Below are 15350 nucleotides of genomic sequence, written 5' to 3' on the forward strand. Positions count from 1 at the left end.
GAGGGATGGGACGACACTTCTGACCTATCGTTGTCCCGGGACGTGCGGAGCAGCGTCAGATGGCACCACCCCGAGATCTCGAGACGGGACATGCGGAACAGCTTCTTGGTACGATTCTGACTTGGCGTGTGGCATTAGCTGTGATGTGTCCGGGGTCCAAAATATGCCGTATCAACTGGTATCTTCATCGGGCACCTTCTATCTTCTCAAAGAACCGGTGACGAAGAAAAAAAAAAAAAAAAAAAGAGAATACGATGATAGTGCCAATAATAATCGATGAAAGATGAAATATATTTCTGTCCAATTATAAAAAATAAGATGCTTCCAGGTAAAAATCAATTAAGGGACTATCATTACGTAAAATCTTAATATTAAATATTTTTTTTCAGATAAAATATTTAAATATAAAACTAAATATATTATAATAAATAAATAAAAACGTATCACATGCACTAACTCCTTTCAATCGGAGATCTATAAAGCAACCTTATCGTTGTAGTAAGATCTCCCAATTAAATAAAAATAAAGAGTAAAAAACTTAAATTAAAAAGAATTCTCCCTAAAATATGACCCTTTTTTTTTTTTGTGTTTTTGACATTATTGAGAACGACAAGATAAGAACACGTGACTCCGTCCCCAAGCGTCAGCGGGACCCGCCACCTTTGACTCCGCACCACCACCCATGCCGCGTGCGACGGGGAAGTGGGAAGACGACGACGACGAAGAAGAAAAAAGCGCCCAGCTTGGCCCGCCACCCCCGATCGACTTTGACGGTTCTCTCACATCCCCACCTCCGTCGCCGCACGTGCACCCGGCGCACTTGGGGGACGGCGCCACCAGTAGTCGATGCCGAACGACGACCACACCCCTCCCCCCCCACAGGTCACGTGGAGTTGGCCTGTCCCACCACCCCCTTCCGGTCATCTCCGTGCGCCGCCCGCTTCTCTTGTCCTCCTCACGAAGAACAGCCACGAGACTGTCCCTGTACGTCACATAACTCCATTAAAGACTGTAGGTTATCTACTGCCAAAGCTGTTCCTAACCTTCCAACAACAATTCTATTCAATGTGTTTGACGATGTCAAACGCATCGTTTTTTATTGTGTTCCCCGTGCAGACAAGACTTCTTCCTCCTGCATCAGAATCATGCATGCTTCGAGAATTACTGGTACTAACAGTGGTCATTAGACGTTACATTTCCCGCACGCTTCATGTCACCTTCGCTGATAAAGACGGAATTAGAGTCCACTGATTCGGTGGAGCAGCAGACACGTATCCTTCGTTACGACGACACCCGACTTAAGCGCCGAATGCTAGTCCAACGTCGTTCCTCTATCATCGTTGCTTAAGCCGTGTCTCCAGCCGGCGTGGGAAAGAGTGGTCAAACAAAGTGACCTCCTTCACACGCCGACACGTCCCACGGCATTTCCGAAGGGTCATGTGAAACGGCTGCGGCTGCACGGTCTTTATTCGCATCTCAATCACGCCTCGCTCCTCTATCCTCTGTTCACACCTGTGTACGAACACCTGTGCCGGTCTTCACCCTCCTCCCAATTTATTCGATCGCTCCCAAATCCGAGCGAGCATCGACTCTCCCGATCGATCTCTCTCTCGCTCTGCCAGTTCGTATTCTTTCGACGATCCTTTATCGGTAGATCCACATAGACGTACGTCATATAGCCTTGGGCGGTGGGGGTCGCCGATCCCTGCTTGGCCTTTTTTTTGCGTTTGGTTGCTGTCAAGTGAGAGATCGGTCGTGTGGTGCGGCTGCCATGAAGGAAGGGAGGGTGGAGGAGATGACGTCGGGGACGAGGATGCCGACGTGGAGGGAGAGGGAGAACAACAAGCGGCGGGAGCGGCGGCGGCGTGCGATCGCGGCGAAGATCTACGCGGGCCTCCGGATGTACGGCAACTACAAGCTCCCCAAGCACTGCGACAACAATGCCGTCCTCAAGGCCCTATGCGAGGAGGCCGGGTGGGCCGTCGAGGAGGACGGCACCACTTACCGCAAGGTAACCTCTTCCACCACCGCCGCCTCGGCTGCTCTCCTCCTCTCCATCGTTTCATTACGGACCTCGGTCATCGTGCGTCTGTGCGGTCCAAGCCTTCACTCGCCGGTGCGGGTTGGGGGCAGATGCCGGCATGCGCCGCTGCGGTGCGCGTTAGCAACTGGCTCGCGGAACAACTAACGTGAGCTTGCCACGTGATGTTGTAGACATGTTCTTTCTATCCCTCTGATTGATGGTTGGAATTGCCCGATTCGGTCTCCGGACGCGTTTCGGTGCAGGACGGGACATATTGTAATCTGAAGGCTCTCATCGTGAGGGGTTGTACGCATGCGACCCAACGTTTCACGGCACTGAGTGCCCTCCGTCGCCGCTGTTCCTTTCTGTATCGGGAGTGCGGTGGGACGGGGTGCGTTCCCTCGTTGTTGGTCAAAGTCACCCGCTTTACTGGAATCCCGGTGCGCCGAAGGAGACGTGTGTGTGCGCGCGCATCGTGGAGGGAGCATAGGCCTTTTGGGTTCCTTCTTTAGGGCTCTTTCCTATCTCATATTTCTATCAGACAGTAATTGCTGGGGACTAAAGGAAGGATTATGGGCACACGAACACCATAGCGAAGGATGGAAATTCTATTGTATTGTGGGTAGTTCTGGTGAACTACCGGAGCTTGAATTGGAGGGAAGGTGAAAAGTGAGATCTTGAGGGGGTTCCGATTGAAGGCAAAGTGGTGCTCACCGTAGCTAAGCTCAGGTATTTGGCCCACTTTGTTGTCGCCTTTACCAATTGGGAGAACCCAGGGAATGATGTTTAGCTTGCAAGAAAGGTGCTTTTGCTAGATAGAAAAAGAACAAAAAAGTATTAATTCCACTAAAAGATGGATGATGAGGCTTTTCGAATTGGTATTAGGTGGTTAACGATTAGAATTAGCCTAAGAAGAGAGTGCTGATACACGAATGATGAGTTTGTTTCAGCATTCCTTGTACCTGTGTAAAAAGTCTTTATGAACAATTAGAGTGGTTATGAGAATCTGTACAGAGTGATATTTTTAAGTAAATTGGGGATGACAATGAGGATTGCAGCTGGAATGTAAAAATGAGCTGGAGAAGATGTAATTTTGGGCCGATGAGCAACGATCTGAGCAGCCATAGCCATAATTTTCGTTCGAAGCAGTAGCGTGCTTAGAACATGATTTCACATAATTAAACTATAAAGAAAGAAGTATCAAAAAGTAAAAGAAAAGAAAGGGCAAATGTGATGGTTTCCTGATAATGATTGATAAAGCGTCTCTTTATAACCAAGTTTTTTTCTAGATTGAATCTTGGTCATGTTTTGGGACTAGCCAAATGTTGTCAGATTTATGACCTTAGAAGGATTCTGACCCTATCTTTTTCCTTTTTTTTTTTCTCTTACTGCTAGTTAAGGTTGCAGATGAGTTAACATGTTTGAGTAACTTGGGGTTCAGCTAAGTTCATCTATAGTCTTGAGTAAAATTACTTATGAAAAATATTTAATGGTAGATCCACATCTTGCTTCCAATCACAAATAGATGAACATTTTAAAATATTTTTTTTTCTAGAAATGGGACCCTAAAAATTGGCTCCACTTATTATTAAAGCAGATGAAAAGTATACTATTTGAACAAGAAACACAAAATTGGCTTTACCAAAATTAAACTGATAAGTTGACATTTAAACCAACACTTTGTATATTGGGCCATCCAGGTCTTCCTAAATAAATTCTTGATGAGTTTAATTTGATCCAAGTTTGACTCTGTAAAAATTTTAGTGTGCGGAGCTGAAACATCATTTCAAGCTTGACTCGAGTCTCAAGTGGAGCGCGAGCTCCCTTAGTATTATAGGCTGAGACAAAACTTGAACAGAGCAAAGTTCAGCTCAGCTCGATTGCAATCCAAGCACTAGTTGGAAAATATAAATTGGAAGTCTTACAATCCAAGCTCAGCTCCCAGATTTTCTTCTTTGGTGATCTTAACAATCTTAACATGAGAGATGAATCCTTGAGTGAAAAAAAAGTCAAGCTTGTTAAATAGGGTACTAATGGTCCAGTTGTTTTAAAAACTTTAAATATTTCAGCTTTATTGTATTGTAATTTGCAACTTGTTCAGTCTATCATGTGAACTGTAATCCAGGCCAAACAGATCTTCCCAAATGTTGAATGGCAACTTGTATGTTTAGTTTTGCTGCATAGATTGACACATTGTCTTTGACATTCTTTCAGTGGCAATTCCAAATAGCAACTGAGCTAAAATTTCAACCATATATGAATATGCAGGGATGCAAGCCAGTGGAACACGTGGATATCGTTGGATCCTCGGCTTCACCAAGTCCTTGTGTCTCCTATAACCCAAGCCCGGCCTCATCAACCTTGGCAAGTCCTATGTCTTCAACCTTGATCACTAACGCGAAGAATTTAACCAGCGGCACAGAAGGCAACTCCCTCGTTCCATGGCTAAAGAGTCTCTCATCCGTGTCTTCCACATCCACCTCTTCCAAGCTACCCAACCTCCATCATCTATATGTACATGGAGGGTCCATAAGTGCCCCAGTAACCCCTCCGCTGAGCTCTCCCACTGCCCGATCCTCGCACATCAAGACTGATTGGGATGCGCCAGCCATCCACCCAACTTGGGCTGGCCACCAAGATACTCCACAGTCTGCATGGCTTGCTGGCTTGCGCCTTCCTTCTGGTGGTCCTTCTTCACCTACCTTCAGCCTTATATCGTCTAATCCTCTTGTCTTCTATAAGGAAGCCAGTGGCTCCCGAATGTTGACTCCAGGACAGAGTGGGACGTGCTCTCCGGTACCCGGTGGCCACAGCCATGGTGATGTTCAGATGTCTGATGGTGGTTCGGATGAATTTGAATTTGGAAGCAGCAGTAATGGCACCGATACAGCAACCGGGTTGGTGAAGCCATGGGAAGGGGAGATGATCCATGAGGAGTGTGCATCCGATGAGCTGGACCTCACTCTTGGAAGTTCGAAAACCAGATCTGTTGCCTGACGGACGGTCGATCGAATCAGCGTCCCCCTATCTTCTGTTATCTTTTTCTTGTTTTGAAGTCTAGTTTGGTTCCTATCTTCTTTACGAAATGTTGGGAATTCTAAGTAGATAGATAGAGGATTCAAGAGAGATGATTTTAGTTTCTTGCCTTCAGCTTTAACCACTTTTTTTCTGAAGAAAAACTGGTGTATGTTATATAGAGTGTGTGAAGGGAAAAAGCAAAACATGTATGTCATCAGGGCAAAAACTGAGTGGGTCATGTTTCTCGTACTTGCTGAGTTTGAATCACCGGTATTGCTCTTCAATCTCCAGCTAAATTATATCAACTCGCGGATTAACTTTTGATGACCGATGTTGGCTGTGTTGGTTTAGCTCTTAGGACATTGTGTCTTTTCTTGCTGTCCACACGCACCATGAATGTGCAACTTTGTTGTCCGACATTGAGGGATGGAATTGTTGAAAGGTTTCACGTACATACAGATTCCTGCGCGTATTTGCAATTGAAGGAGACCATTCGCATGCGTTTCCATAGAAGAGAGGTTTTTTTTTTTTTTTCCAAAAACTATGATTAAATCACATATGAAACACAGATGTGTTATGACAAATTTCTTCTTGTTTGGGTTCACTTCTGAGTTCATTTCATCGAGCTATCAGAAATCTCGATGATCCAATGTGTTATGACAAATTTCTGCTTGTTTGTGTTCGCTTCTGAGTTCATCTCATCGAGCTATCAGAAATCTCGATGATCATGATAAATTTCTTCTTGTTTGGGTTCACTTCTGAGTTCATTTCATCGAGCTATCAGAAATCTCGATGATCCAAACTAGGACCCTACAAAACTATATAGGGACATGCTCGTAAGCTCCTTCAATGCCTAAGTTAGTATAGATTCAAAGAGTTCGATCGAATGTTTAGTCCATGATATAAAAATCTAATCAATATTTCAAAAATATACTTAAGAGTTGATGCTAGTGACGGTCATGCACATTGCCCGACCTTCAATGTGGTCGTGAAAATTAATGACTTATAGAGTTAGCCTTCTTGTCAACCTATGTAACATGGAGCTGAACTGACTCTCATATTGGTGTTACGCTGTCAACCTAATAGATCCATATCTCTTATGATGTATAAAGTGAATGGGTTAAGGTGACAATCAAGTAGAGTTAACATGTTATGTGTGAGCTAAGTGGAGCTCACATGTCTATAATCATCCGGGTATTTATTCTTCAAACATTAATATTCATATAAAAATTGATAGGGTGATTATTAAGGTTAATAATCATTCCCACGTGTGTTCGCAGTCATGCCAATGTGTAAACAAAACTTATCTCTTATTTGTCTATCTACATGGACTTGAGTTTAAAATAGATAGTTGTCGGTTGTCTTCTCTCTTGTCACGTTCACAGACAAAAATAAATTATTAAAAATAATTAAAAAATATTTTTTTATAAAATATTATGTTCCTTTATTACTAGATATACAAACTTACTTTTGATACGGTTACCAAGATATCACTTTTTAACGTCGATTATCATACTAATTTTACTTAAGTTAATGTCAAAGAGATTTGATCGAAAAACTTTTTTCGACTTACATGTCATAGCTTGATATTTTCATCATGAAGATACCTAGGATAACTCTACACATAAAAGTCAAAATCATATTAGGTGGATTATAAAATCAATAATATCTTTTTTATAACAAAAAAAAAATATAATATTTAAAGATGCTATTTAGCTTAGTTAATAAAGTTGTGTCTGATCATAAAATCCGTTTTTACTGTTTATCTCTAAAGAAATAAGAATAATAATAATAATTATTATTATTATAATTGAAGCAGGCCGAATTATACCAGACCTCGTACAGTAGCAGTGGTGCAGCTTCCTCGATCCGAAACCTTTCTTGATCGCGACCTCTTTCACCATGCGAGAGAGACGGGGACGTCTCCATGGTCGGCCATAGAGGACGCCGGTGGCGATGCGTCAGCGTCGCCGGATCAAAGCTGCCTTCCGTTCGTTGCGCGCAAAGAGCGAGATCATGGCGACCAAGAGACGAGTACAGACGGAGCGGGACGAGAAGACGGGGATTGACCCAAGGATGGATGGCAAGCGGCAGAAGGCAGGGCTTAAGTTATCATCTCTCAACTGTGCGTACTTGGCAGGGCGTGTGGAGCCCAAAATCTAGCCAACGAGAAGACGTGTTTCTCTGATTGCTGGCTGGGTCTCACATAGGAGCCGCACCCCTAGAAACCCAGGAGTTCCAAAGAGTAGGCAGCGAGGGACGTGGCGTCGGTCCTTTACTTGTGCGGACCGGTCAACTTCAGATCCCTCTTCAGAAAACGCGTTTTCTTCATCTATGTGTTGTTTAGGACGATCGCGGCGGTCAAAAAGTCCGCCCTTCGCCAGTCCAACCCTCTCGCCTTGACGCCCCCCAAGTCAATCTCCATCGTCGAATCCCCTCATCCTCCCTCTCCGTCACCGTTCGCTCATTTTGAGGGAGGTAGGTGGGCGACGCAGCGTTCGGGGGAGAAGAGAAGCGGGAGCGATGAGATGAACCCTTGTGTAATGCGTTTGAGCACTGCTGCCGCGGCGAGCCGGGCGGGGTTGTTGTCATGGAGAGGACACGGGCGGCGGCTGCGGCGGGCTCGGAGTCTCTGATCGCGACACTGACGAGCGCGACGCAGGCGCTTGGCCGGGGTTTCGACGTCACCTCCGACGCGCGGCTTCTCTACTGCAAGGGCGCCCCTGGGTCCCGCCTCGTCCTGCTCGACGACGCCCGCACGGAGAGTTTGGTCATCGCGGACAACGGCGGCGGCGGCCAGATCGTTCTTCGCGCTGTCCCTTCGGACGTCAAAATCTCGAGGGATAGGGACCGGCGGGAGTCCTCCGGTGTCTGCAATTTCCAGCAGGTATATCGAATTAATCCAAATCGATCGGTAGCTCTCGTGATTCATTACATGATCTAGGCTGTTCTTGCACTCATGTCACAAAAAGGGTTTTCGGAGACCGGGTGCTGGTCGATTATGACCAATTCTTTAATCTGAATAACAGAATATATATATATATATATATTTCTGTTGGTGTAATTGTCAGGTTTTGTAATGGGATACGTGAATTTTATTTTTTTCATTATAATATGAGAAGTTCCGATTGAAAATTACCTGAAAATTTCTCTGTTTTTTTTTAATGTCATAGAAGAAAAGGTTGGGATATAACATTGACTACAAGAGGAGGAAAATGGTCAATTTTTTTATGTCTCAAGATCTTCAATGTTTAACTTATGACCCTTACAACTAACTTCTTTTTAAGGTTATGGACGTAACCTTGAACTTGTAGAATCACTCGTCTTTTTATCTTTTTTGAATTAGAAGGTGAGGGGTGTCAAAAGGATCATATGGCCAATACTAGTAGACTTTCTGTTTAAGAGGGAAAGATGTTGAGTAGGTTAAGAAAGGAGGAAGATTACTAAGTATAAACATATTGAACGGTGGAGATTGGAACTTTGTATATATGTGCCATTTTGTATAATGACAATTTGTTGATGATAAAAGTATAAGGTGACTCAAATAAATCATTTATTTGATAAGATCTAATTTTCTGCAATGCATGTCCTCCTCATGGAACTCTGAACAAGATACACACATGGGAAAGAGTGGAAAAAACTAAATTTGTTGCATGTCAAATTTTGTACTAATGTCAAGTGACTTAGTTTGGAAATGGACAATGCTGAAGGAAGCATATCAAAAGTCAAATAAATTCAGCCGACATTTCCAAGAAGGAAAAAAGGTCAATTATTATGAAAGCTTGTGCTAATTATTATGAAAAAAATTTCTGCAAGAACGGGATTGTGATGTAGAAAACCTGTATATGCCCACTGGTGAATTTAAAGAGAACGTATGTTTCAATTGTGTATCCCAGCTTTTACATGATTACATCTATAAATTGTACTAAATTAAGCAACCTTGTATGAGGAACTTGTGACCATTTCTCATGATGTGATTTTCGAACAATTTATGCATCTCATGGGCTCAATTTACCTTGGGAACTTTGGTGCTTCAAAACTAGTTACCATATTTTCTGTTGTGTCTCATCAGATGGCTGAGTATTTCAATAAGAAGTCAGGTTTATCTGGCACAGTACCTCTTGGCAGCTTTAACTCAATGTTCAGTTTAACTGGATCTTGGAAAGTGGATGCTGCAGCAACAAAAGCCCTCGCCATGGATGGTTTCCACTTCCCTTTATATACAGCTAAGCTTATGAGTCATGATTTAGTTCTCCGCGATGATGTCAAGCGTGCTGTTCCTCGCAATTGGGACCCACCATCGTTGGCTAGGTTAGTAGGTAATAGACTTGTTTGCATCATGACTAGGTACTGTTATCATGATTCATTCTTACAAAATAGAACAAGTTCGAGGTTTTTTCTTATGTAAAGTGGATATATTGCTTTTGTTGTTATGAAAATTCTCAGCTTCCATGGCGAAGTTTACTGTTATCTAACCTGAACTTCTTTTCTGCAATTTCTTCTTTTCTTGACTTTTGATCGTTGGGTTCTACATTTTCTCCTAGTTCAGCTTCATTGAGAATTTTGGCACCCATATTATCACATCAGTTACTATCGGTGGTAAAGATGAGGTTTATATCAAGCAACACCATTCATCCCAGTTATCAGTGTCAGAAATTGAAAACTATGTTAAGGAGATTGGGGATCAGAGATTCTTGAACTTGGAACACCAGTCACTTAATGCCCCCTTGAATTACAAAGATAAGGTTAGTGCTTCTGTTATTTTGAAACACATATGTTGTGTCATATTATATAATGCATATTGTTATTTTCATGTTAACAAATCCATCTCTTAGAAACAGTGACATGCCACCTCATCCATCTAGATCTGCATCTCTGAGGATGGAGGTCTGTGTCATCCGTATGACTATCCCGTACAGTGATGAGTCAATATCTGATAGCTAAAGAACCACTCTGGATTAAATGAAGACTCATAATTGCCTTATTAATGTGCATTTAATTGAATGTAGATATAAATAATTCGCGAAAGGTTTCCGTGTGCATGCTTTGAAGGTATTTCCACATTTTACATGCCCTACCTAAAATTAGCATAATCTCATTATCTAAAATAACCATTCCAGTGCCTTCAATCTTGTAGTTACTAGACTTGCCCTTAAAAATTTGGAGTACTTGTTCTGTTAATAAAGAAAACACATTTGTAACTTACCTGTGATTTCTTTTTGTCCTGTGCTTGGCATAAGAGTTGTTTTATTAAAGGGTGGTAATTGACTGTGCTGGTAGGTAAGAGCGCAAATATGTCAGAGTGCAAACTATGAAAAGCCACAGCATTGTCTTTGATAAGGGGAGGGTCTTGATTTTAACAGAAGGGTTCAGAAAATTAGAATCCATATAGGCAAATGTAATATATATTGAATTATGTAGGCTTTGCAAAGGATGTGTAACTGACTCCAGTTTGATTCCGTCAAGTCATCATGTTATGGTTGAGATTTTAATTTAAGTTACCTTGGAGAAGGACTTCTAGAATAAAGTTCTTATGAAGTAAATATCAAACTAAGGCATATGCTTGTCTCTGATATGATCCCAGATAATCAGGAACCACCTGTCTAGATTTTATTGGACTTTGGAATATCCCCCCTTCTTGTGAAGTTTCTTATATATATTGTGATTGCCAGGCACTGATTTGGCTGAAAACTTAATTGGGTTGGCTACACCCAGCAGGCATGTTTCTGGGCTTAATTTGATTTAAGATTGTTAAAAAAGGATATATATATATATATATATATATATATATATATATATATATATATATATATATATATATATATATATATATATATATATATATATATATATATATATATATATATATATATATATATATATATATATATATATATATTGCACGAGGCTCCTGCCAATACAAGGTCTGGTGAGGATCAATGTAAAAAAAAGCATGATTTGATTCAAATTAATTTGATTTAAGACTGTTCATGCATATAAGTAGTGATATTTGTTTAAGAGGTTGCAAAGCAACAACAGTTTTGCTGGAGTTCTGTCAGTATCCAATATTTTACTGTCAATTTCATTCTTATATCATTAAAGGAATGCTTCCTTTTCTGCAGGATGTAACTGTAATATTTAGGAGGAGGGGTGGTGATGATCTTGTTCAAAACCATGCAGATTGGGTGCACACCATTTTGTCAGCACCAGACATCATCAATATAACTTTTCTCCCTGTTGTTTCTCTTCTGAATGGACTGCCTGGAATTCAAAATTTATCCCGTGCTGTTGACCTATATTTGGAGTGTAAGTGCTGGTTTAAGTCTTTGTTGCTTTTATCTGTTTTTTAACATTAACATCTGGATTCCTGAATATATGGTGTGGCAAAATTATTAACATAATTTGTGCTTTAAGGGATGTGGAAGTTTAAGTGATAGTAATTTATATTTCACTACATGGAGTAAGTGATTTGTTGTAGAAAGGCATCATTTAGTTTTCTTTTGATGACATGGGACTATAAGTTTTCTGATAAGGAAAAGTAATCAGCCTATCTATATTTCTTAAGTCCTGTTGAATCAGTTTTGGCACAGAATTCATATTTATGTGTAGCATTGTTTCTATATATTTAATAGTTTGAAGCTGCCTACATAATCCATTAGCAACATATGTAGCAAACCAAAACTTTGTTCTCATTTTCATGGCAATAATTAAAATACCCATCATTCATATTTGAAGCTAGCCACTATTTGGTAGAAACTCCAACAACATTTCGCCCCAACATCTACTGCTGTGAATAATAAATCCTCACCAGCTATGACTCATTTCAAGTGATAGAGCATTGTTTATTTGCATGTATTTAACTAATATTTGTTTTTTTAACTTATAATATATGATCTGAATGTTACTAGATATAGTTTAGATGTCAGATTGCTAAGAGTTTGAGATTAGATCTATTCCTTCTTTATCTATTGTTGTTTGTATACGTGTATGGATTAAGGTTTCTTTTTCCTGGAAATGATTAATTTCACAAAAATTGTAAAAGACCTTTGGATATTTCTAGACTGAAATATTAGTGTGTTATTCACTGTTCTGAAATAAATTATATCAAAGTAGTGATAAACTCCCTAACACTGATACAACTAAAAGTAAGAAGCCACACAAGACAGAGAAAATGACAATAGTGTTACAAAAAAAGTTCCAAACCTAGAATTGACTGTGAACTCTGATACCCTAACTGAGTCCATCCTACATTGAAAAACCTGCCAGTTATATAATCTTGTAGAGTTGTATATCATCATTTAGTGCTATCACATGGCATCTCATGTGGCAAATCATGGCCATTGGTAAATTGGCTGCTATACCCCTTTCAAATATTTTTTATTTTTCTTTCTTCGCTCGTACTTTTGTACATCAAATATCATGTGATAGCATCTCATGTGTCAAATCATGGCCATTGGTAAATTGGCTGCTATACCTCTTTCAAATATTTTTTATTTTTCTTTCTTTGCTCGTACTTTTGTACATTGAATATCATATTGGGACCTTACTGAAGATGCATTAATTGCAAAAACCAGTTTAACTTAATTCAACAATTCAATGTTTTAAGTTTCCTTCATGGTTTTTCTCATCTTATCAGAATTTCTTTGTGATTCTTGACTTGTATGAGGAGAAACATATGCTTCATATGTGAAAGCCTTGAAATTTTCATAAGAATAATGTAGACTTTGAGATCAAAGAAGCTTAGAGTCACAGGATATTGGATACAGATGTGAGCAACTTTTCTACTGCACGTTGACTTTCATAACATTCGTTTTTGAAATCCTTATTATTTTAGCAACCAAATCTGATGACAAATGTCAGTCATGTACCTTGATTAGTTGACTTCTGTGAAGTTAAAATGTTGTTGTCTAATTTATTTTTTTGGCTTATGGATTTTCTAGTTCTGCTGGTTTTCATCCAATGTTTATGTTTATATAACATGTTTCTCCAGATAAGCCCCCAATAGAGGAACTCCAGTATTTCTTGGACTTCCAAGTGCAGAGAGTTTGGGCTCCAGCACCAGTTAATATTCCCGGACACCAGAGAAAGGAACCTGTGTGCCCTTCTCTTCAGTTTAGCTTAATGGGCCCCAAGCTTTATATTAGCTCAGAACAGGTAAATAGGACTCGGTTGTTTATGACTAGTTTATCTTTACTGGTTGCATGAGAATAATGCTACATAAATTCAGCAACCTTATCATCTTATGGTTTAACATATTTATCTAATGTTTCATATATACATGTTTATGGATCAGCAGAACTAATTCATTGCTCATGATTTCTCATCTTACGGTAGAGATCATGCTTCAAATAGTAGACAAATTACTTGCAAGACAACATGTGATGAGTGGGTAAACATCTATTCATCACCATTTCTTCTGGGCATTCTTGTGTAGATTGACGAAACCCAGGTTTGAATAGAATTTTATCCTATGACGTCGGTGGGAAGAACTTCAACTTTCTGGTTAGGTGACATTTCTGAAATGTCTTACATTTTTGGGATTTGCTGGCGCTAATAAAAATGCAGAAGTTGCTAGTTGCAAAGCCCAAGAAGACTTATTTCTTCAAGTTGTGTCTCTTGCTCTAGACTTCAGTTAATCTTGAAAAATAGAAATCGAAGTTATAGTTAGTTGTATCCCTCTCACCGCACACACAAAAATAAAAATAAAAAAGATATGTGATTTATGCATTTTCCGTATGTCGTGGAGGAAAATAGACTGAAAACATCAGAAGCTTTAAGAATAAGTCTTGTTGATGGTTTACCTACATGGAAGTCTGGCAGTTTGTCATATCTTTATTTTACGCTAGTATGGTTATGGTTTGCTGGTGCAATAATGGACAAAAAGACATTGGAATCTTGACATAATAAATTAGTATATTATGTTAGCTCTAGTTAAGTCTGTAGGTCTGTTGGTTTTGTCGTTCTACTTGTTTAAAGTAGTATTCTTTCTTAATGCTTAATACATATTGATGGTACCTTAAACACTGCAAAAATCATTTGGTTTTGCCATACATATCTATATCATAGCTCCTAATTACTCATGCAGGTATCTGTTGGCCGTAAACCAGTCACTGGCCTCAGGATAAGCCTTGAAGGAAACAAACGAAACCGACTAGCCATCCATATACAGCATCTTGCAATCTTACCAAAGATCCTCCTGCCTCACTGGGACTCCCATGTCGCAATCGGCCCTCCAAGATGGCAAGGCCCTGAGGAGCAGGACAGCCGCTGGTTTGAACCCATCAAGTGGAAGAACTTTGCCCATGTTAGCACTGCACCAATCGAGAGTAATGAAACAAACATTAGCGATCTCTCTGGTGTCTACATAGTGACAGGAGCACAGCTGGGGGTATGGGATTTCGGTGCCAGGAGTGTCCTGCACCTCAAACTATTGTTTTCCAAGGTCCCTGGTTGTACCATAAGGAGATCGGTTTGGGATCATAGTCCATCTACTACCCATGCGCTGAAATCAGAGGACACATCATCTTCAGCTTCGGCAGATTACAGCAAGCTTGTGAAGATTGTGGACATGACAGAGATGTTGAAAGGGCCGCAAGATACACCTGGCCACTGGTTAGTCACGGGTGCTAAGTTGGGGGTCGAAAAGGGGAAGATTGTCGTACGTGTGAAGTATTCCTTATTAAGCTACTGAATCTGATTTGACCTGTTTCTAAGTTCCTCTTGTATTATCACTGTCACCGCCCTAGGAAGCATTCTTTCTACGGGTAGCATGTGTTTTTTTGTTCTTGTACATTCTTTAGAATGTCATTAATGTTGTTTATCACAGAGCTTATGGTGTTGGAGGTTTCATTAGATGTGTAACATGAAAACAACCTGCCCTTTTTCTCATTCCTTGCAATTGGACCAGCTTGAATTTGGAGATGAACAAATCATGGCTTGATTTCTGTACTTTGATGTGTATCTCTTGATTATCTGATTCATTGTTAATAGGAGAAATATTTACGTCCATTTCGCAGAATAATTTTCAGGTTAAATCATCCACCAAGTCATAATAATCAACGTTGGTCAATTTTTACTCAAAATTTTTGTTTTCAATTATAGGACTAACTTAAAATTTTGTTTTCAATTATAGGACTAACTTTAGCATCGAAGAGATTACGTGAAAAGTTTCATCCAACCTACATCTTCTTCGTACAAGTTTACGTGGAAAGTCTCATCCAACCTCATATCGTATCGTACAAGTAGATCATCGATCAGATATCCAAGTAGATCAAAAGTCCTGATGGTCAACGTGACGACTCCGTTAGCG

General features: G+C 40.3%; 2 protein-coding genes across 2 annotated transcripts; both read left to right on the forward strand.

Moving 5' to 3' along the window:
• The first annotated feature begins 1454 nt into the window (after nucleotides 1-1454).
• LOC135648353 (protein BZR1 homolog 3-like) lies at nucleotides 1455-5365 on the forward strand. The gene is made up of 2 exons (XM_065165980.1): nucleotides 1455-2011; nucleotides 4292-5365. The coding sequence occupies exons 1-2, from the start codon at nucleotides 1772-1774 to the stop codon at nucleotides 5018-5020; spliced, it is 969 nt and encodes a 322-aa protein (XP_065022052.1). The 5' UTR covers nucleotides 1455-1771; the 3' UTR covers nucleotides 5021-5365.
• Nucleotides 5366-7310: 1945 nt separating this feature from the next.
• On the forward strand, nucleotides 7311-14868 carry LOC103997031 (MACPF domain-containing protein CAD1). The gene is made up of 6 exons (XM_009418159.3): nucleotides 7311-7928; nucleotides 9114-9352; nucleotides 9591-9786; nucleotides 11164-11347; nucleotides 13032-13195; nucleotides 14127-14868. The coding sequence occupies exons 1-6, from the start codon at nucleotides 7632-7634 to the stop codon at nucleotides 14730-14732; spliced, it is 1686 nt and encodes a 561-aa protein (XP_009416434.2). The 5' UTR covers nucleotides 7311-7631; the 3' UTR covers nucleotides 14733-14868.
• The last annotated feature ends 482 nt before the right edge of the window (nucleotides 14869-15350 follow it).

Source organism: Musa acuminata, chromosome BXJ3-9 (genome assembly GCF_036884655.1).
Source record: "Musa acuminata AAA Group cultivar baxijiao chromosome BXJ3-9, Cavendish_Baxijiao_AAA, whole genome shotgun sequence".
Taxonomy (NCBI): domain Eukaryota; kingdom Viridiplantae; phylum Streptophyta; class Magnoliopsida; order Zingiberales; family Musaceae; genus Musa; species Musa acuminata.

Coding starts and splice junctions, on each gene's coding strand:
- LOC135648353 (XM_065165980.1), top strand. CDS start 1,772: ATGAAGGAAGGGAGGGTGGAGGAGATGACGTCGGGGACGAGGATGCCG. Junction 2,012..4,291: donor ACGGCACCACTTACCGCAAG/GTAACCTCTTCC, acceptor ATGAATATGCAG/GGATGCAAGCCAGTGGAACA.
- LOC103997031 (XM_009418159.3), top strand. CDS start 7,632: ATGGAGAGGACACGGGCGGCGGCTGCGGCGGGCTCGGAGTCTCTGATC. Junction 9,787..11,163: donor CCTTGAATTACAAAGATAAG/GTTAGTGCTTCT, acceptor CCTTTTCTGCAG/GATGTAACTGTAATATTTAG. Junction 11,348..13,031: donor TGTTGACCTATATTTGGAGT/GTAAGTGCTGGT, acceptor ATGTTTCTCCAG/ATAAGCCCCCAATAGAGGAA.